At 36.3% G+C, this 22,690-nt stretch overlaps 1 protein-coding gene across 4 annotated transcripts in view; it reads left to right on the forward strand.

The window, feature by feature from the left end:
* The window catches only part of COP1 (COP1 E3 ubiquitin ligase), a 257,893-nt gene that overhangs the window by 194,660 nt on the left and 40,543 nt on the right, over positions 1 to 22,690 (forward strand). For 2 of the 4 annotated variants that reach the window (XM_045452820.1, XM_045452818.1), the window contains exons 16-18: positions 2,741 to 2,858; positions 5,673 to 5,797; positions 6,915 to 7,075. In XM_045452820.1, coding sequence (XP_045308776.1) covers positions 2,741 to 2,858; positions 5,673 to 5,797; positions 6,915 to 7,075 — 404 coding nt within the window. Of the gene's footprint in view, positions 1 to 2,740; positions 2,859 to 5,672; positions 5,798 to 6,914; positions 7,076 to 20,796; positions 22,408 to 22,690 lie in introns of those variants that run through there. The other 2 variants (XM_045452821.1, XM_045452822.1) reach the window with 2 other exon arrangements.

A 22,690-nucleotide genomic window follows, 5' to 3' on the forward strand; every position in this document is an offset into this window, starting at 1 on the left:
AACACAAGGGAAGGGAAGTAAAAATAATAGAAAAACAGGGAAGGGGACAAAACATAAGAGACTCTTCAATATAGAAAACAAACAGGGTTGCTGGAGGGGTTGTGGGTAGGGGGTGGGCTAAATGGGCAAGGGGGCATTAAGGAGGACACCTGTTGGGATGAGCACTGGGTGTTATATGAAGGGGATGAGTTACTGGATTCTACTCCTGAAATCATTGTGCTGTATGCGAACTAAGTTGGATGCAAATTTAAAAAAAATAAATGAGTAAATAAATAAAAATAAATAAATTCCTAGGGGTGCCTGGGTAGCTCAGTCAGTTAAGCGTCCCATTCTTGGTTTCAGCTCAGGTCATCATCTCATAATTCATGGGTTCGAGACCTGTGTTGCTCTCTGTGCTGACAGTGTGGAGCCTGCTTGGGATTTCTTTCTTCTCTCTGCCCCTCCCTGGCTTACATGTGTATGCCTCTCTCTCTCTCTCTCTCTCTCTCTCTCTCTCAGAATAAAATTAAAAAGTTTTTTTTTTTTTTAATCTTAAAAAAAACACAAAACACAGGGCATCTGAGTGGCTTAGTCGGTTAAGCGTACGATTTCAGCTCAGGTCATGATCTCACAGTTTGTGGGTTCAAACCCTGCGTCAGGCTCTGTGCTGACAGCTTGGAGCCTGGCGCCTGCTTTGAATTCTGTGTCTCTCTCTCTCTCAAAAATAAAATATTTAAAAAATTTTAAATAAAGGCTACAGTTATACAAGACTTTGTTGTGCTGGCAGAAGGTAACATATATGTAGATCAGTTGATTAGAATTATGAATCCAGATGTCAGTTCGTTTTCAACAAGGTATTAAAGTAGTTCATTAGAGAAGTTTGTTCTCAGATCATGCAGGGACAACTGGATGCATCTCCATCCACATGCAAAATGATGAACTTTGACTTCTCCTTCATACCATACAGAAAAATAAACTTAAAAAAAAAAAACAAACCATACATGTAAGACCTAAAGCAAACTTAGAAAAAAAAATAGAGGGGCTCCTGAGTTGCTCAGTCTGTTAAATGTCTGACTCTTTATTTGGCTCAGGTCATGATACTATGGTTCGTGGGTTCGAGCCCCATGTCATGCTTCACACTGCCAGTGGCAAGTCTGCTTGGGATTCTCTGCCTCTCCCCTACTCAGGCTCTTGCCCTCTCTTTTAGAGTTAAATAAACTTTAAAAAAAGGAAAAAATGGAGGGAAAATCTTTAAGACCTTGGATTAAAGTGTTTTATGGGTTTATAAGAAAAAAAAAAAAAGATAAATCGGCCCTTACCAAAATTCAAAGTTTCTGTGCTTCAAAATACACTGTTAAGAACATTAAAAAGGCAAGCAACAGAGTGGTTGAAAATATTTGTTAAAACTTTTGTCTTATAAAAGTTGTATCCAGAATTTTCAAAGAACTCATGTAAAGAAACAAACCGTCATATGTTGGTTCTATGAATGTAACATGGTAAAGTCAACAGTTTGTTAGTATCTTAAAAAAACATAAAACTGTCATGTGGCACAGTAATTACACTTCTAGGTTTATACATGGGACCCAGATACATGTTCTCACAAAGACTTGAATGTGATTGTTCATAGCAGCATTAATTTCCATAGGCAAAAAGTGGAAACAAATATCCTTCAACTGGTGAGTGGGTACACAAAATGTGGTGTATCCATACAATGGATACTATTCAACAATAAAAAGGAATGAATTGTTGGGACGCCTGGGTGGTTCGGTGGCTCAGTCAGTTAAAGGGTCCAACTCTTGGTTTTAGCCCAAGTCATGATCTGTCAATTGTGAGTTCAAGCCCCACATTGGGCTCTGTGCTGACAGTGTGGAACTTGCTTAGGATTCTCTGTCTCCCACTCTCTCTCTCTCTGCCCCTTCCCTGCTAACGCAGTCTCGCTCTCATTCAAAAATAATAAGAATTAAAAAAAAAAAGGAATGAACTGTTGACATATGTTAAAACATGGATGAACTTCAAGAACATTATATGAAGCGTAAGAAGCCATACATAGAAGCTGTGTATCGTTGGACTCCATGTGTATAGAATATCCAGAAAAGATAAATTTTTAGAGAAAGTTAGATAATACTGATTGCCTAGGGCAATGGGTGATAAATGGGCATGAGGGGTCTTACTAGGATGAGGAAGATGTTCTAAAACTGATTTATGGAGATGCTCACACCACTGGGTAAAGTTACTAAAAATCATTGACCTGTATACTTACAGTGAGTTGGTGTTATATGTAAAATGTGTCTCAGTAAAGTATTTTCTCAAAAGCAAATGTGAGAAATAAAATTAGATAGCATTATTATCTTTAACCAGAAGCCTATAATGTTACATTATCTTTTTAAAATAAGGTCATCTGAAATGTGAGGATACATTTAAAAATTTTTCAGTTACTTTGAAGCCTTAATACTCTGATTCTAGAGCCAGGATCACTGGAAATAACAGTGGAACTCCCTGTCAGGCTGATGTTGGCATATGTGTATATACTGTTTTATGCAACCATATTTTCCTAGATCCAAAACAGAAAACCCACTGTGTCTTCCTGGTCTTTAAAAATGAGTCATAGCACCTAGTTTACTGCTGTTACAGTAACAGCAAGATTGGTATTATTCCTGAAACATTTGATGAAAGACACCAAAAGCAGCTAAGTTTCGCTCTGCTTTCCATTCTCCATTTACTACATTTTTCTTTTTCTTTTGTTTTACTTTATTTGTTTTAGATCACTGTGTCCACTACTATGATCTTCGTAACACTAAACAGCCAATCATGGTATTCAAAGGACACCGAAAAGCAGTGTCTTATGCAAAGTTTGTGAGTGGTGAGGAAATTGTCTCTGCGTGAGTATTACTCTTCTGAGGTTGAACTTAACACAGAGCTCTATCATCATTTACCAGTTTTATAATGTCACTGTGGGTATCTGTAAAGAGCGACACTGTGCTATATGCACTTTTTCATAAATAGATTTTTTTATTGTAGAATTAAAATACATGTATATTCTGGTTTGTATTGCTCACTTTTATAGGCTATTTATGAATAAAATCCCGATGATGTTAGTTTTTAATGCAACCCCCCTTTCAACATTTGAACTTCAGATTGAATTTCAGCCACCATTTCTCCTTAAGAGAAAAACAACATAGTTGATGGGATAGAATGAGAAACGTTTTATTTATTAACACCAATTAACATGTTATTGTATATTTATCTGCATTGCAGTACAGTAGTATTGTTTTTGGTTTTAAGTAATATTTGGTTGATTCTATATTACTTGATGTCCCTATGGTTTCATGGTGAGTTTTAAATATGTTTTGAAAGTAACTTAAGTATGGCTGCTTATATTTGACAAATATCCTTTGAGAAGCCTTCTGCAGTAGAGAATTATATGTATATATATGTAAGCTTTTATTTTGTTTGAAGGTTAACAAGAGGTCAACCAGATAAGTAAATCTCAGTTGCTAAAATATCACTGAGAAATCTCTTCTAACAAAGGCAGCACCTTCTTTCTGTTATCCATTGCGTAGCTCTCTTTATTTTATATTAGCCTAGTAATACTTTCTTAATTTCTCTTTTTCATACCTATTATTTCTTTCCATGCTTACTGACACCTTGTTTTCTTCTTTTCAGTTAGTTTTTTTTTTTTTCCTTGCTTTCTAATTTTTAATCTTAGGAGATTATTAATGACAGTGCCTTGGTATTAAACACTTGGTACCTCCCTCCTCATCTACCTCTATACTAGTTACTCTTGGTAAGAAGTTGGTAATTTGAGTTGACTTAGCAAGGTAATTTGAACAGAGTTACAAACAAGGGGGAAAAAGTGAGAACTGAGTTTTAAGGGAAGGTAACGTAGGGTAATTCGTTCACAAACCTAAATTAGTGTTAACCAGTCAAAATATATCCCATCTTTAGGAGTAGTAATGGGCAGTAAATAACTAAAGTTTTATTCAGGTTCAAATGTGGATAGTACATTATATGGCAGAAGTATTTTTCTTCAGTTTTGATTTATAAGTGTTAAATGAGTTGGATTTCAGCAAACTGAAATACATGTATCTTATTTGTCTAAATTGGGAAGTTTTAGTCGACCTAATTAATGTGGATTTGTTGTTTGTAATTTTCACCAATCTCTTGTCCTTCTTAGGTTTTATAAGTCCTGATTTTTTTTTCTTGAACATATTTAGGGTTTAGAAGTTTTTAGAATAAGTTTATCCACAAGTGTATTTGGAAATATTAAAAAGTAATACTAAAATATACATATTGCTGCAACCTCTGAATTCTTGGCCAATAAAAATGTATATACACATAAAGAAATATTTAATGCAACATGTCAAGCAAAAAACCACATTTAAAATAATATAAATTTCTATTGAAAAAATGATGAGAAGCAATAGAGGAGTATTTAAAGAGCTGGAGTTTGGCTTCTGCAATAAGACAGTTTCTATCTTGGCTCTGTTGTTTACTAGCTATGTATGGTATCTTCAGAATATCCTTAGCCTTCTCATTCTCAGTTGTCTCATCTCTAAAATGGAGCTAATTACAGAAATTACATTGTGTGTCCTTAAATGAAGTAATAAATCTAAAACTTTCAGCATGGTGCCCTATTCTGTGAATGTTACAGTAAGAGAAAACATGATTTATTATGTAGTCATTAACAGATATCAAAGTGTATTTATTTTACAGAAAAATTATAAAGCAAATTCTTGAATAAGGGATAAGCAATTTAAAACATAATGTGTATGGTATGATTGGATTTGTGTTACAGAAAGAGAAAAAACATGGTATTTTATTCAAGTTCTAAGACTGTATGATAGGTCTTTGTATGATAGGATTACCAGCGATCTTTTTTTTTTTTTTTTAATTTGTTTAATGTTTATTTATTTTTGAGAGACACAGAGTGCAAGTGGGGAGGGGCAGAGAGCAAGGGAGACACAGAATCCAAAGCAGGCTCCAGGCTCTGAGCTGTCATAGAGCCCAATGTGGGGCTCAAACTCAAAAACTATGAGATCACGACCTGGACCAAAGTCAGACACTTAACTGACTGAGCCACCCAGGTGCCCCACCAGTGATTTTTATATGCGATTATGTTTTGGTAAATAACTGCATTTGTATATAATTTCAGTAAATGAATTACTTTATATAGACTATCCCAGTTATTCATACTATTGCACCCCTTAGGTACAACTAACTGTCAAAGTAGTTTAAATTTAGTATACCAATACAGTTCAGCAGTTGAAAAGTAAACCAAGTGGCACAGATTGTATCCCTAAAATTAAGCACAATTCCCAGTGGAACTTTGTTATTTGATAATTGTGGTATGATGGCATTGATGATGTTTATTAGTAAGCACTTCCTACATGCCCAGGGACTACTGAAAGCCTTTGAAATGAATTTACTTTTCACATCTGATAGAATTCCTCTAATTCAATAATGTAGGAATCACTGTATTTCACATAACTAATGAACAAAACTGAGGCCAAAGAGGTTATGTAATTTTCCCAAGTTCAAAAACAAATTAATGGTATATATGAGCATTGTAACTCAGAAAATCTGGCTCCAAAATCTGCATTCTAAACAACCAAACTGGATTGCCTCTAATTAGTAGTGATGAGTTTCAGACCATGAAGTCTTAAATACATTCTAATTTTTTGTGTTTACCTCAGCTCAACAGACAGCCAACTAAAACTGTGGAATGTAGGGAAACCATACTGTCTACGTTCCTTCAAGGGTCACATCAATGAAAAAAACTTCGTAGGCCTCGCTTCCAATGGCGACTATATAGCTTGTGGTACGTAAAACTGTCTTTTCCTGGAACTTTTTATTTAACAGGCATTTGTCACTGAAATTGCATTCACTAGATATAGGCTACGTACCAAGTCAAGAATTGATCTGTATGCTCAGAAAGTAACATATTGAATTCTTCTTAGATTGTACTGGAAGAAGCATTAGTTCTTCCCTCCTTCACTGAGCATAAACCCTGTCCACATGAAATAGCATGAAATCGTTAAATATGTTTTGTAATTGTTCTTCATAGTAATTTCTGTAGATATTACGTAAAAGAAAATATTAATTTCTGCTAATGACCTAATTTCAGAGATACCGTCTTAAGCTTGATATTCATTTTCCTCTATAGAGTGCTCTCTCTCTTCAGTAAGCAGTTTTGGATCGTCTTGGTCTGTTATTCTAGGGCTTTTGTTTTTTGTAATTTATTATTATTATTATTATTATCTTTTGTAATTTACACAAATAGGAATCAGAAGTAAAAGAAGTCACTTTAGGTTTTGTGAAGATGCTACATGCACCTAATGCCCAAATATATGAGCCTTCATGAATTCTTTCAAGTGACTTGACTTTTGTTTAGTGAAGTTGTATATAATCTAAACCCTTCCAGAACAAATCTCTTGCAGTTATTCTACTTTGATAGCCTGCTCAAAAATATAGGTTTCTAGACTGCTTATCTAATAGAGTAATATCTTTATTGGAGAATGGGACATAAATTTTGTAGGTTGTTAAAATCTGCCTTTGTAAGTTCTGTAACTTTCTTTTTTCCTCTTAGAAGTCTTTCTAAACATCATTTAAGATTCATGGTATAATAATAAGTTTCTGGTCTTTTTTAGACCTCTGCTATCATAAATGGGTTTTTGCAGTAATTTCAGCCTTACAATTACCAATGTTATATCATTTGACAATTATTATTTCTTTAGATTAGTAGAGTGTAGCTTTTCTCTATGAATCTTTTTCTCACATGATTCCCAAGAAATTTTGTGCTCTGATCTTCCAAATTCAACCATGAAAGATTTGTCTTTGAGCTTAAACATTGAGTAATAATCACCTTACAAATGTGATGTCCTAATTCTGAGTTCTCCCATTCTAAAAAAATTATTTACTTAAAAATTTTTTTTTAGGAAGCGAGAACAACTCTCTTTACCTGTACTATAAAGGACTTTCTAAGACTTTGCTAACTTTTAAGTTTGATACGGTCAAAAGTGTTCTGGATAAAGACCGAAAAGAAGATGATACCAATGAATTTGTTAGTGCTGTGTGCTGGAGGGCATTGCCAGATGGGGTAAGTTTTCATATCAGTTTTTTCACCTTGATGTCTCATGTAACACTTTATGTATACATATGTGAATTTTTGTTAGCTTAAAATACAAATTGATATGTGATAACACATTTCCTTGCTTAGTATTGCATCATCACAGGAAACAGGCATTTTAGGTAGTAATTGAAATATGTCATCAATGGAACAGTGTCCTACTGATGTAATGTCTCTCCTGTGTAGCCATAGCATCTTGCGCATACCTCTGTTTTAGTGTTATCACATTGTCTCTTTATATCTCTTCTAGAAGACTGGAAATTCTAGGTACACACTGTGTGTCATTTTCCTTAACGATCATTTGAAGTATATACTCAGTAAACATTGAGCTGAACCTAATATTAGCAGGAAAAAAACTTGATGTAGGTAAAGGAGAGTACCCTATATGTACACCTAATTAAATACTATTTCAGAGCAAAATTCCTGTCTAGAAAATACACTTATATAAGAATGTTTAAACACATTTAATTCCTTAATAAGAAAGTTACATTTCTAGATTGCAAAAAAAACAGTTTTCTCAAACTTGTCACTTATTAACAAATTATTCTCAAACTTGTCATGTTTTAAAGTATAAACATTCTCGTAAGTTATGTGAAGAAATAATTGTTCTATTATCTTGATTTTTATAAGCAGTAGTCACTAATGTCATCTTATTAAAAAATAGCTCTTTAGGTGCTTCCTTGGTTAGTTTTACTTTTGATCAAAAAATTTCTTACTTGATGGGTACTTTAAGAATTCTGAGTTTTGGGGCGCTAGGGTGGCTCAGTCGGTTAAGCGTCTTGACTTCGGCTCAGGTCATGATCTCATGGTTTGTGAGTTCAAGCCCCGCGTCGGGCTCTGTGCTAAACAGCTCACAGCCTGGAGCCTGCTTTGGATTCTGTGTCTGTGCCTTCATGCTCATGCTCTGTGTCCCTCTGTCTCTCAATAATAAATAAACATGAAAAAAATTAAAAAACATTCTGAGTTTCAGGTACTATTTAACTTTAACTAGATATATTCCATTCCTATTGTATTTAAAATTAGTGTGACTCAACTTCCAGTCTTGGCAGTGGCACACTAGGTGATTTGTACTAACCTTTCCCCCAAATAGAACTAGAAAAGTTGGACCAAGTATATTTATTTTAAAAACAATAACAGAAACCTATTTGAAGGCATTGGAATGTAAACAAGATAGAAAAGAATTACTGGCCTAGGAATGTGAGCCTGGCTTTTGAGTACGCTTTTCTTCTGGGAGCCTTTGCCAGCCTTGTTGTAATGGCTGAGAGCACTTCTAGTAGCCTCACAAGGGCACAGGGATTGGAGTCTAGTATTCACCACTGTGGGGGTGAACTCACTGTGGTTCAGGTCCCCAGAGGGCTATAGTCTAGGGTAAACCACTAGAAGATAAGCTCTCACTGTGATTGCAACTCAACTTCATATCATATCAGTCCTGAAATTAAATTGAAGTGATCCTGGATTGGTAGTTAAATTAAAATTAAATCCTCTTTGAAAGAGGATCTTCTAGAGAAGATCATCTAAGGACTTTATTTTTTTTCAAAAGCCCAGATACACTAACTAGGTCACAATAAAAAACATGCATAGGAAAAGGCAAGAGATATGAATAAGTTCAGCATAAGCAGTGGACAATGGAAACAAAATCACAGCAGCTCCGGATATTGGAATTGTCAGACATAGCTTGAAAATAACCGTGCTGACAAGGAAGAAGACAAGATTGAAAATTTTAACTGGAAACTAAAAAAAACTATTTTAAAAATGAAAATCCTAGAAGTGAAAAATTATAATTACCAAAACTAAGAACTCAGTGGATGGATATAGGGAAGATAAGACAGAGTTGAGAATCAATGAACTTTTATAGGTAAGCTAGGAGAAAATATACAGAAGGAAGCATGGAGAGACAAATATTAAAAAAAAAAATACAGAAAAGAGGTGGAGGATGAAGTAAGTTTAAAATATTCAATAAGAAACCTCAAAGGGGAGAAAAGAAGTAATGCAATTAAACAAATATTAGAAAGGATTATCATTGAGACCTTCATAAAATTGATGAAAGACATCAAGGCAGAGATTCAATAAGCTCTTGTGCCCTAAAGAATAAATCTACAATGTGAGTAAAGATTTAATATTATACTTGGACCATGAAGAGACTTAGGCCTATCTGAAAATCTGACCTTGGGTCTGTCTTCTCATAGTAACTTGATGGAAATGTGTGGAGTTAAGACAAACATTGAATGTTATTGCTACAGGTTAGTCTCTTAAACTTACTGTGAAACCCCATCTGTAGTATTGTACCTGGACTTAACCGTGAGTTGGCGCAATATTGGCCTTACATCTATCCAAAGTGAACGATACGAGACTGGCAGGAAACCAGGGCAGTCTCTGTCCAGAACCACACGCGCCTTAACTGTCCTTGGCAGCCGTGCAAGCTCTGTGTGTGTTGTTCGGGAGAGATGGAAGTAGCTATGCATGTGAATAGTTGCTTGGCCTCCTGATGAGTGAGGGATGTTGTGCATGCTGAATTTCCTGTCCCATACACCTCTGTGAAACTAACTAACCTAGTGCAAGACTACAGCTAATTGTGTCTCATCCTGTGACCCCTGCTGGTGTTGGACAGTCACACTTTGACATGTCATAATAAAACTGTTGAAAATAAAATGCAAAGGGAGATTATTGAAATAAGACAAAGTACTCTTTTCAAAAAACCAACAATTAGACTGACAACCAACCTCTCATTAAGCAATAGAAACCAGAGGTAGTGGAACCAGGTCTTCACTGTGTAAAGGGAAATAAATACCTGCCAATCTCAATTTCTCAATTCAGTGAAAATCTCTCCAGACACAAGTAAAATAAAGACACTTTTAGATAAATAAATATGAAGAATTTGCTACCAGTAGACTTACACTAAAGAAAACCTGAAAGGATCTTTTTAAGGCAGAAAGAAAAGATGCAGAAGACAAAGATAAAGGTCAGAGATGCAGAAAGGAATGGAAAAAGGTGAAGGAATAGAAATGGTGAAAAGGAAGAGAAGTGGTAATACTCAGTAAATCTAAATGCGTATTGACTATATAAAGCAATGATGCCTTGTTATTAAAGCCAATAAGCACATAGAATTAAATATTTGACAGTGATAACATAAGGCAGAAGGATAAATGTAATTAGGGTGTTCTCAGGAGGTAAAAAAAAGAAAAAGCTAATTAATACTAGACTGAAGAGGATGCATATTGTAGTTTATAGGATAAGCTTTAAGTAAGTTCTTGTGGGCCTGGTTTAGTGGTGATGAATTCCTTCAGTTTTTGTTTGTTTGGGAAGACATTTATCTCTCCTTCTATTCTGAATGACGGACTTGCTGGATAAAGGATTCTCGGCTGCATATTTTTTCGGTTTATCACATTGAAGATTTCCTGCCATCCCTTTCTGGCCTGCCAAGTTTCAGTAGATAGGTCTGCCACTAGTCTTATGGGTCTCCCTTTGTAGGTTAGAGCCTGTTTATCCGTAGGTGCTTTCAAATTTTTCTATTTATCCTTGTATTTTGCCAGTTTCACTAGACATGTCGTGCAGAAGATCGATTCAAGTTACATCTGAAGGGAGTTCTCTGTGCCTCTTGGGTTTCAATGCACTTTTCCTTCCCCAGACCAGGGAAGTTCTCAGCTATGATTTGTTCAAGTACACCTTCAGCCCCTCTCTCTCTCTCTTCCTCTTCTGGAATTCCTATTGTACGGATATTGTTCCGTTTGATTGCATCACTTAGTTCTCTAATTCTCCCCTCATACTCCTGGATTTTTTAATCTTTTTCTCAGCTTCCTCTTTTTCTATAATTTTATCTTCTAATTCACCTATTCTCTCCTCTGCCTCTTCAATCCGTGCTGTGGTCGCCTCCATTTTATTTTGCACCTCATTTATAACATTTTTAAGCTCCTCATGACTATTTCTTAGTCCCTTGATCTCTGTAGCAATAGATTCTCTGCTGTCCTCTATACTTTTTACAAGCCCAGCGATTAATTTTATGACTATTATTCTAAATTCTTGTTCCGTTATATTGCTTAAATCGTTTTTGATCAATTTGTTAGCTGTCGCTACTTCCTGGAGTTTCTTTTGAGAATTCTTCCATTTTGTCATTTTGCGTACTCCCTGAGGTGGCGCGGAACTGTGGGGCACTTCCCCCGTGCTGTCTGGAGTAACTTGTGTTGGTGGGTGGGGCCACAGTCAGACCTGCTGTCTGTCCCCAGCCCACCACTGGGGCCACAGTCAGACTGGTATGTACCTTATCTTCCCTTCTTCCAGGGGCAGGACTCACTGTGGAGTGGTGTGGCCCCTGTCTGGGCTACTTGCACACTGCCAGGCTTGTGGTGCTGCTTCGATGGGATCTGGCGTATTAGCCGGGGTGGATCCACAAGGTGCACAGGGAGGGGCAGGCTCAGCTCGCTTTGCTGTTGGTGGTCCCCTGCGGGAGGGGCCCTGCAGCACTGGGAGGGAGGCTGACTCGTCGCAGGGATAGATCCACAGGAGCACGGCGTTGGGTGCGTGGTGCAAGCAAGTTCGGTGATGGGAACTGGTTCCCTTTGGGATTTCGGCTGGGGGATGGGCGAGGGAGATGGCGCTGGCCAGCGCCTTTGTTCCCTGCAGAGCTGAGCTCTGTCATCCAGGGCTCAACACCTCTCCCTCCTGGTGTCCTCTCACCCTCCTGCTCTCCGAGCAGAGCTGTTGACTTATAACATTCCAGATGTTAAGACCTGCTGGCTGTCAGAACTTATGCAATCTGGCCCCGCCGCTTTTGCAAGTCAGACTCGGGGGTTCGGTGTTGCCGGACGGGCTGCCCCTCCACTACCCCGGCTCCCTCCTGCCAGTCTGTGTAGCGCACACCGCCTCTGTGCCCTTCCTACCCTCTTCCGTGGGCGTCTTGTCTACGCTTGGCTCCGGAGAGTCCGTTCTGCTAGTCTCTGGCAGTTTTCTGGGTTATTTAGGCAGATGTGGGTGGAATCTAAGTGATCAGCAGGACGAGGTGAGCCCAGCGTCCTCCTACCCCGCCATCTTCCCTCCTATAAATGTGCCTCTCTGAAGTCAGGTTGAGTAATACAGGAAAGTGATGGGAAGGTACTTGAGGTTAGAACCATCTCGGAATGAAGATCCTTCCGGTGGGCTCCTGCAGGTACTTGCACAGCCCCGCCATCTCTGCATACTTGTCCTCATGTGGGCCGCCATTTTGAAAAATCTCCTTTAAGTAAGTTTTTAAAGTGTGCTACCTAGACCAGAAAAGTTCTGTAACTCACTTCGTTTTCAGTCCAGATTTATTTTAAGTTTGATTTTTATAGAATAGCCACTTTGATTAGGCACAAAAAATAACTTTGTTTCCTTATTTTAGATGAGGCAGAAAGTGTGAGAGACTCTTGTTTATTTATTCAACAGATATTTATTATGTGCAGTCACAGTTCTAGATAGGGAAGATAAATTTGAACAAGACTGTAAGAGAAATTCTGGCCCTCTTAGGAGACTTAAAATTTTATGTGCCGGAGGAGACAAAAAACAAAATAAATAAGTTATTATATTAGAAGGTGACAAATGACTGGGAGAAAAACCAAGTGGGAGGCTGGGTCAGAGAGGCCTGGGCGAGGGAATTGTAGTTCTCAGCGGTAGCAACAGAATTGCCTGAGTAGCTGAAGTAGAGCAAAGACTAGGACATGAAGATGTAATCCACATTTAAATGTGGAAGAGTATTTCAGGTGGAGTAAACAGTTCAGAGGCCTGGAAGTTCAGAAAGTGATGACTGTTCAGGGAACAGAAAGAAGACAAGCATTGCCTCACTGCAGTGAGCTGGCTGGGGAGCAGTCTATTTCAGAGTGGTGAAGAAGAACCATTTCAACAGAGCACTGTTTACCAAAGCCCGGACTTTGGCTTTTACCGATTGTGGGTTGGGAGCCATTGTAAGATTTTGAGCAAAGGAATGATACAATCTGACTTAACGTTTTTAAAAATTGGTTTGGCTATATTCTAGAGAAAAGACTATGAGATGTCAGGAATGGAGGCAGGAAGGCTGTTGGCAATTCCAGGTAAGGTCAAATAGTGGTATGCTAATGAGAAGCAGTCAGATCCTGTACATATTTTGAATGTGGAGCTAATAAATGGCACGTGGAGAGTGAAAGAGAAAAGTGTAGGATGACACTGAGTTTTGTTTTTCCCCCCAGTAACTTTAAGAGTGGAGTTGCCAGTAATTGAGGAGAAGGCCACCAGAGGATGTGTCTTAGAGGAGAATAGACTGGCTGGGTTTAAGTTACTAAAAATACCAAGTGGAGATGCTAAGTGTGAGATGTATTTGCCTTATAAGTATATAAGGTAAATATACCTGGTATATACTTGGTATATAAGTAAATATACCAAGTTTGGAGTTCACAGCAGATTGTGGGGCCAGAGATAGAAATTGGTAGCTGTCAGCATATGACGTTTAAGCCAAGAAATTGGGTGTATCTCTACAAGGGAGTGTAATTAGAGATTGGAAGTAATGTGAATACCGTATTTTGGAGGGCACTTTAGTGTTCAGTGATTGAAGCAATGAGGAGGAGTCAACAAAGACTTAGAGTAGTTATTGGGATGCCTGGGTGACTCAGCTGGTGAGGTATCTGCCTTCGACTCAGGTCATGATTTCATGGTTCATGAGTTTGAGCCCCACATCGGGCTCTCTGCTGTGCACACAGAGTGCGCTTCAGATCCTCTGTCCCCTGCCCCTCCTCTGCTGTGCGCTCGCACGCACTCTCTCTCTCTCTCAAAAATAGAAAGAAAGAAATAAGGAAGGAAAGAAAGAGTAACTATGTATAGTCTCTCTTGATTGGAGAATGGTTTTAAGAAAAAAGGAAGAAATTGGAGGTAATGAAATACAGAGAGCTGCTTTGGGGTGTAATAAAATAATGCCATGTTTAATCTCATCTAGATTACTTACTTTTTTAAAATATGAAATACCTGTCTCTAAAAAGGCCAAACATTTCATTGTCTTTCTGTGCCTTAATTCCATTCTGCCTGATTTTGATCAAAAGAAAGAGATCAATTTAAGGACACCTACAAAATAGTTGAACTTTGAAAGTATTTTTACGTTTTGGACAAGTACAAGTAGTTTATCAATTTACTGTATGAACTAAAATGACCTAAAACTCTTCAATTAAGATAATACAAAAATTGCACATGCTTTTCTGTTATTTATGGCAGTAATTTAGTAATAGAGAGGGGATTGAAATTAACAATGAGGATAGAGGGAAAGGCATAAATACAAATTAGATACATTCTTTTAGGACAGTATCTCAGTCTTTTTATTTTATTTTTTTTCTGTAATTTTTTTTAATGTTTTTATTTTTGAGAGAGAGAGAGAGAAAGAAAAAGAAAGTCAGCGTGCAAGCAGGGGAGGGGCAGAGAGAGAGGAAGAGACAGATTCTGAAGCAGGCGCCAGGCTCTGAGCTGTCAGCACAGAGCCCGATGCGGGGCTGGAACTCACGAACTGCAAGATCATGAGCTGAGCCAAGTCATACGCTTAACTGAGCCACCCAAGTGCCCCAGTATCTCAGTCTTATAAAAATTTGAGATAGTTTACTGCAGATTAAATTTCTGTTTAGCCTTGTTTTTTCTTATAACACACACATGTATATATGCATGTATGTATGTATATGTATACATATGTATGTATGTATGTATGCATGTATGTATATATAAATAGGCCACTTCTGGATAAAAATGAACCAGTGATTCCAAGCCTTGTTTTGAACAGTCAGCCACAATCATATATAATGCCCATTCTTTTTATTTCTACTGACCTTTGTATAATCTGGACAGAATTTTCTACACCGCCCTTTTTTAAGATACTGGTCAATTTTATTGTAGCATTTATTACATCCCTTCTCCTTTATTTCACAGTGCTATGGGAGTTAACAGCAAGCATGCTTCTTCCCCCCTTCTTGTTTGCTGTGTGGTCTGTCAGTTTTGCTTTAGGATTACACTTTTTACTTTTAATTAGTCTTGTTTAAAGACAGAATATTTCTTTTTTTTTTTTTTTAATTTTTTTAATGTTTATTTTTGAGAGAGAGAGAGCCTTGCGTGCATTAGCGGGGGAGGGCCAGAGAGAGAGGGAGACACAGAATCTGAAGCTGGCTAAGGTGTCAGCACAGAGCCCGACGCGGGGCTCAAATTCACGAACCGCAAGATCATGACCTGAGCCGAAGTCAGGTGCTTAAGTGACTGACTGCTTAAGTGACTGAACCACCCAGGTGCCCCAAGACAGAATAGTTCTAATGTTGTTTCTTTTAATCTGAGAGACAATGCTTTGTCCTTTGTCTGTTTGTCTTCCTTGCTGTATTTTTCCTGTGTCTAAAAGCACTTTTACTCAGTCACTTTTGGGGTTGCTGACCGATCCTTCTGTCCTTTGTTCCTTAGTTTTGTCTTGCAAAAGTAGTGACTCTGGCATTTTTACTAAAATGCAGAAGTCTCAAGTATATTTAATTTTCAAAGGAATTTTAAGATGTTTCATTTGAACTCTAGTGAAAATACTTTTTTTTTAGGAGAATTTTTAAATTGCAGCTTAGGTCCTCTCAAGAATAGAAATGGTAATGATTATCTTATTCTAATGAAGAATGCAGAATTGTTTATTTTATATTTGTTTTTAGTTTATTATTTTAATTCACTTGCAGACATTTTAACAAGAAAACCTCAGTGGTTTAGAGTTACTGACATAAAGATGTTCTATTATTATCAAATTACTGGGATTTTTCCTCCCAGGTCTAAATCTTATTACTTGCATTGCCTAATTCAGTATTAATTTTCATGATATTTAAAAAATATGAATTTGTGAGAAATAACTATTGGGAATAACACAGATCATTTTGCCTTTATTTAGGCTTTGGAATTTAATTTCCTCAGCGGTCATTTTTTAAATATAAACGAGGAGAACATGATCGATCAAATGTTTAACTTGCTGTAATGAAAGAACTTTAGTATCCACTTATTTGAAGAAGCAATTGTAAATTCTGAAACTGTGTATTTGAGTGTACTGTATCCATATAGGATTGCACATCCAAGTATATTACACGTGAATGATTATGCAGTCTTTGAAATAAATGTGGTTTGCTGCATTTCCATAGGTAGCAGCCAACTTTATACTTTCGAATATAGAGAATCAAGGAGCTTAGTAGGCTGTCATTTCAGTTCATTTTCTGACTCTACTTCTTTGAAAAGTACCCCATAATTTATTTGGTCCTGTGTGCAGATGTAATAAAATTTGCTGATTTTTCTTGGAAATAGCCATTATCTAGATTAATAAAGCCCATTTGGTAATCAAGTCTGTGTCAGATCTATTTTCAACCTTTCTTTCTGAAATATACTATTTATTCACAATTTTTGGCAGGCATTAATATGGACTAACAAGTTTTGTTTCCTCCCTTCCTCCTTCCCTTCCTCCCTTCCTTCCTTCCTTCCTTCCTTCCTTCCTTCCTTCCTTCCTTCCTTCCTTCCTTCCTTTGACATCTCTAAATCCTTAAAGGAGTGGTTATACCTAAAAGGCAGTAGTGATATGGTCAGAATAATTCATTAACTAAATAATTATCTTTAACTAATTTAGAGTTCATTTAGAGAAAAATGTTTGCAATTTTAAGAGTGTATGGGGGCCAATGTGAATTTCCTTGGCAAGCGTTTTGCTGGAGTATATCATCTTGGAACGTTATCTCTTAGGATTTTTACTATATATTATTGTAGTTCATTACTCAAAGAAACAATTAGAAATGAATACATGTGGGGTGCCTGGGTGCCTCAGTCGGTTAAGTGCTCAACTCTTGATTTTGGCTCAGGTCATGATCTCACGGTTCCTGAGGTCAAGCCTCATATTGGACTCTGGGCTGACAGCATGGAGCCTGCTTGGGATTCTCTCTCTCCCCTTCACTCTGCCCCACCCCTGCTCATGCATGCTCACCCACTCTGTCTCTCTGTCAAAAATAAACATTAAAAAAAAAAAAAGAAATGAATACATGTATACTTTAGAGAATTTATAAAAAACAAAAAATAAGAAAAAATGTCTATTGCAACTTTTTCCCAGAAATAACCAATAGTAACATTTTAATGTAATTAATCTTCATGTTGTTTTCCTTTAATGGGTACTATTGTTTTTAATAAAATTGAGTATTTTATATATTACCATGTACTCTTTATTTTTTCTTCATGTCTTCTTTACCTTTTGCCTTTATCATTAACATTTCCCAGGTCTAAATGTATTTTGAAAAGAGTATTTCCAGTGACTGCATATTATTCTATTCTAAGGTTTTACCATAACTGGCATACCATTGTTTTGTTGAGGATATTAATGTTTACTTTTTACTACTATGTAACTTTACTACTTGGAGTACTTCTTGCATTTTTTTTTTTGCAGTAAATCTTTAAATTTTTAATTCGTTCTTTAGAAGAGAACCTTCAGGATTTGTCCATTTAAAGAAAATGAGTACCTTTAACACTTGATTAAAATTAGTTTGCCTCCCAGAATAGTTTCCTTACATTGCTCTTTCACCAAGAAACGGTGTGCATGGAAACATGGGGTGTAATGCCAGTATCTTTGCCATCTTGAAAATATTTTGTTACGCAAGTACGTAATCATTTCTAATTAATTGTTTCCATAAGCAATTTTCTAAAACATTCATTTGATTGTTACATATTATATACTTACATACTGAAAATTGTCTTTTTAATAGAAATTCTTGATTGAAAGGGAAATACCGTGCAATTGAGATCTTGTTTTATAATCAGTCCTTTGGCATTTTGGTGTTCGTAATTCAGGACTATTCCACTATCTCCCACACCCTACATCCTCTGTGAAAGTACTGCTATAAAGCTAAGATAAATTTGGGACAATACTATTTACTCTTGATTTCTGTTACATATTTTTTATCACCAGTACTTTATTCAGAGAGTGTAGTTAGGTAAGGAGATTATGTGTGTTCTGTATCTGTGGATCCTTCTGTTGACATGACCCTTATTTAAAACTAGTGGAATAAAATATAAATTGACTCAAGAATGTAAATGACTGTTTCTGTTCTTAAATGATGATAACTATTTAAAGGGACACCATATTTTTGTTGGAAGCAGATACTAAGTCCATTGTAATTCCTGCTAAGATAGTAGCAGATACTAAGTCCATTGTAACTCCTGCTAAGTCCATTGTAACTCCTGCTAAGATAGTAGGATAAAACTCCTGATTGTTTTATCAGTTCTGAATCACATCATACATACTTACCTAGTCTCGGGTCACCCATGCTAAATGGATATCTAATGGGAAAAGGCAGTACTTGGAAAGGACTCTTAACACTTTCTCAGCTCTTCAAAAGTTATTAAAAAATGTATCCTCTATCCTCAGGAAAAGCATTGATTATTAAGGATGGATATTTTCTTTTGTGGCCAGAAACAACAGGAATCATAATGGAAGTTTCTGTAACTCTCAAATGAACGATGTCAGGACAAGGATTTTCCTAATTTCCCTCCCTTGAAATAAAGTCCAGCAAAACTTGGCTTGGGAATCTGTCAACTCTGTTATCACCCATACTATACAAAGTTATAGCCATAGTAGGTGAGAACATCTTTTTCAGTCATAAAATAAAATACATTTTTTATATTCTTATTTCTAACGAATAAGACTTTAGTATAGTGAAACACTTTTTTGAAGTGTTTTTAACTAAAACCTTATATTCTTAAGGAATCTTCTTTTCTTTACCTAAATCTTTCATGATTCCTATTCATTAAAAATATTTGCTGAATAGGAGCACGTGGGTGGCTCAGTTGGTTCAGCATCTGACGTCGGCTTAGGTTATGATCTCATGGTTCGTAAGTTCGAGCCCCGCGTTGGGCTCTGTGCTAACAGTCAGCTTGGAGTCCAGAGCCTACTTCAGATTCTGTGTCCCCCTCTCTCTCTCTGCCCCTTCCCCACTTGTGCTCTCTTTCTCTCTCAAAAATAAATAAACGTTAAAAAAAAACATTAAAAAAATATTTGCTGAATAATATAGTACCTGTACTATTAATTATATTCATGTCTCTTATTCCCTGCTAACCTGTAAACTTGAAAAAAGGCATCCTACTGTATTGAACAACAGCATAGACTATGCAACCAGGCCACCTAGGTTCAATCAGATTTTCCACATAGTAGCTCTGTGACCTTACTCAAGTTCCTCAACTGTCCCTTGCTTCAATTTCCTCATCGTATTTAGAAAAATATTCTTTTAAGTAGGCTTCACACCCACTGTGGGCTTGAACTCTGATCCCGAGATTAAGAGTTGCACACTCTAAAGACTGAGCCAGCCAGGCACCCCCCTCCTCATCTATAAAGTGCTGATGATAATAATAACTTATCTCTTAGGATTATTATAAAGTTAAAGTAAGTTAATGTACATAAAGAGTTTAGAATAGCTTTTGGCAGAGAGTAAGAGCTATATAAATGTTTGTTATTAGTGTCATTTTTAATTATCCTTAGCACTAAGCAAATTGTTTGCACGTAATGTGTAATTAGTATATGATTTTTGTAATGAATGATACATTCTCTCAGGCTTGTCCTTTATCTTGCTTGTTGTATAATTAATTAATACTAATTTTGGAACCAAAGAAATGTTGGAGTAGAGGTGGGAGATAACTTCTGACATCTATTAGACTTCTTTGAAACTCAGTGGTAATATCAAGATTACATCAGTTTAAGAAAACTAGTTTTCCTGACATCAGCATTCATGGGTACCTTTATAATTATTTCATAATTACCAGTCTGCCCCTTGGGATAACTTTCAGGCTTTTGCTTATTTTCAAAGCAATGAAAATTTTAAAGTACATGGGACTATACAAAAGTTGGTATTTATTATTAGCTTAATATTTTGTTAGATTTATAGCCTGTTCTTCCTTCCCTTTCAACATTGCTACTATTTTACAATTTTGTCTTCTTTCAAAAAGATTTAACATATTTATTTTTCCAATTCATATGTTTTTATCTAAGAGATAGGCATCCCTCTCTGACTTAGTAAACACTGTGTATAAAGCAGCAGATTGCACAAAACTAAAGCACATGTAAAAAGCCATTCTGCTTTCTAATGAAAGTGCAGAATGCATCTATAATAAAATTTATTTATACCAGTGATGCTCAAACCTGACTGATTATCAGAATCACCTTGGGGGTCTTAAAAATACACACACACACACACACACACACACACACATAAAACAAAACATATGTATTCTTAGACCCATGAAGCCCTATTTAGGAGAAGGAAGGAAGCATGGTAGAGATTTGTATTAAAAACTTCCCCAGGCCTTCTTAGAAAATTATATGAATATTCAGGTTTGGGAACAGATGATTTATGTTACCACTGGAAAGAGATTTGTTAGACATAGTAACCAAGAGGCAGAAATAGCATCTGCTAACAAGGTAATAATTATAATTATGAATATCTAATATCTGTTAGATTTTGCTACTCCATTATCCCCTTGGGAAGAGACAAATAAAAGATAATAGTCTTTTTTCTTTTCTTTAATTAAAAAAACACCAGTCTTTAATACATATTAACTTCCCACACTTCTAAGCTATTTCTGATCCTGAATTCTTCAACGAACACAGAGAAGACAACACAAGAGCTTCTTTTTCTTTCTTCTCTTCTTTCTTCATTTCTGTTTCTCTTTTTCCTTTTATCTTTCCTTTCCTTTCTTCTTTTCTCTAGCTGGATGATTTATAACACTTTAGAAAATTTTCCTGACTGGAAGAGGGCCAATGTGAATGAACTCTTGTCTTGGGCGTGGAAGGAAAGAAGATTCTGAGCGTGGACCCTGACTTCCAGGAAGACTGTGGCTCACATCTCCTAAGTGCTCCACTCTTCCCTTAGTGTCCAGACTAGAGTGGGGTGGGAAAGTAGAAAAGAGAGGAATCAAGAAGGTGGTGGAAAACTGAAGCAAAGCTGTAATTTATTTATTCTCTAAGTAAATTTCATTAAGTGTAAATATTCCTTAACCTTAATGTCCACTACCGTATGGACAGCTTCTGTGAAAACATTTGTTGCATTAGATATTTTACGGTGAATATTGTAATGCAGTCAACAAAATATTATTTAGCAGGTCTGCTAATCAACATTTTAAATATATCATTATTGTTAATTTTATGTACTGTAATGGAATTTGACCTACATTAGAATGGTTTTTACAATTTTTCTCATTAAACAATTTTTTTGAAATAGTGTTTGTCCTTCTAAGGTATGCCAATTTTGAAGCATAGAATTGACAGAAATCTTTAAGCTACTTGGTTTTTGGTTTTTTTTTTTTGTTTTGTTTTACCTTGTATAAGAGAAAAAAAATATTAATTTGAGAGTGCATTCTGAATTATGCCATTAACCTATAAATAATTTAAAAAATGAAAGTGGTGCCTGGGTGGCTCAGTTGGTTGAGCATATGACTTTGGCTCAGGTCGTGATCTCACAGTTTGTAAGTTCGAGCCCTCCATCTGGCTCAGTGCTGTCAGCACAGAGCCTGCTTCGGATCCTCTGCCCCCCCCCCCCCCAACCCCTCCCCTGCTCACGCTCTCTCAAAAATAAATAAACATGAAAAAATATGTATATGAATAATTTTTTCAGTAATACCCCACCACACTTAAAATTGTCTAAAATATTTTGAGATGGAAAGAGATTAACTTTGGTTTCTAAGTGTTTATCTTTGGATAGTTCCTACCAAATTTCTATATTAGAAGTAGTAGAAGGCCAGAGAGTGAATATTGAATATCATTTCCTTGACTTAAAAGTTTTTAATGAACACTACTTAAGTTGGTTTTATATGCTAAAATGTATGTATGAAATACCATGGTTATTTATTTTCTAGTTGAATAAAAATTTACTTAGTTATTACTCAAAGCAGAATGAACCAAGGACAGGAATCGTTTAAGAGAAAAGTGTTTCCTGCTAATTCAAACTTGCATACTATCTGAGGAAAAGAAATATATGCTTGTATTTTACTTCTCTAGTCTCACATTAATTCCTGTTGTTCTCATGACAGCTCTCTGTTGATGTGATCACTCCAGGGTTTTGTGCGTTTCAGATCTCCCTTATTTCCACTATTTCTTAAATCCCATCTTATGTATTTTTTCAAATAAACTATCAGAAGTTGGCGTTGGTATTTCCGGGATGGGAGAAAGTTATTACTGCTGAACATAGAAATAATTTGATTATATAGATTAAAGAAAAGTCAATCTATTATAATTACTGTAAAGAAGCTATTTCATTTTGGGGCTATTTTTATTAGTCTTGTTTTACCCTAGATAAGAAGATTAACTTGGATAAAAGATTCTTTATTTGAACTGTGATAGCTAACCAAAAGATAAAGATAAAGGCAGATAATAAATCTGAAACATTTGATTTAAATGACCAGACTTTTTACGCACTGTTGAGAATTAAATAGACAGTTTATCATGCTTATGTTCGTCTTCAGGTCTTTTTTGTTTTTAACTTTTAAAAAATGTTTTTATTTATTTTAATGAGTGAGAGAGAGTGCTCATGTGCATGCGTGTCCGGGCACACAAGTGGGGAAGGGGCAGAGAGGGAGGCACAGAATCTGAAGCAGGCTCCAGGCTTT

Source organism: Leopardus geoffroyi, chromosome C3 (genome assembly GCF_018350155.1).
Source record: "Leopardus geoffroyi isolate Oge1 chromosome C3, O.geoffroyi_Oge1_pat1.0, whole genome shotgun sequence".
Taxonomy (NCBI): domain Eukaryota; kingdom Metazoa; phylum Chordata; class Mammalia; order Carnivora; family Felidae; genus Leopardus; species Leopardus geoffroyi.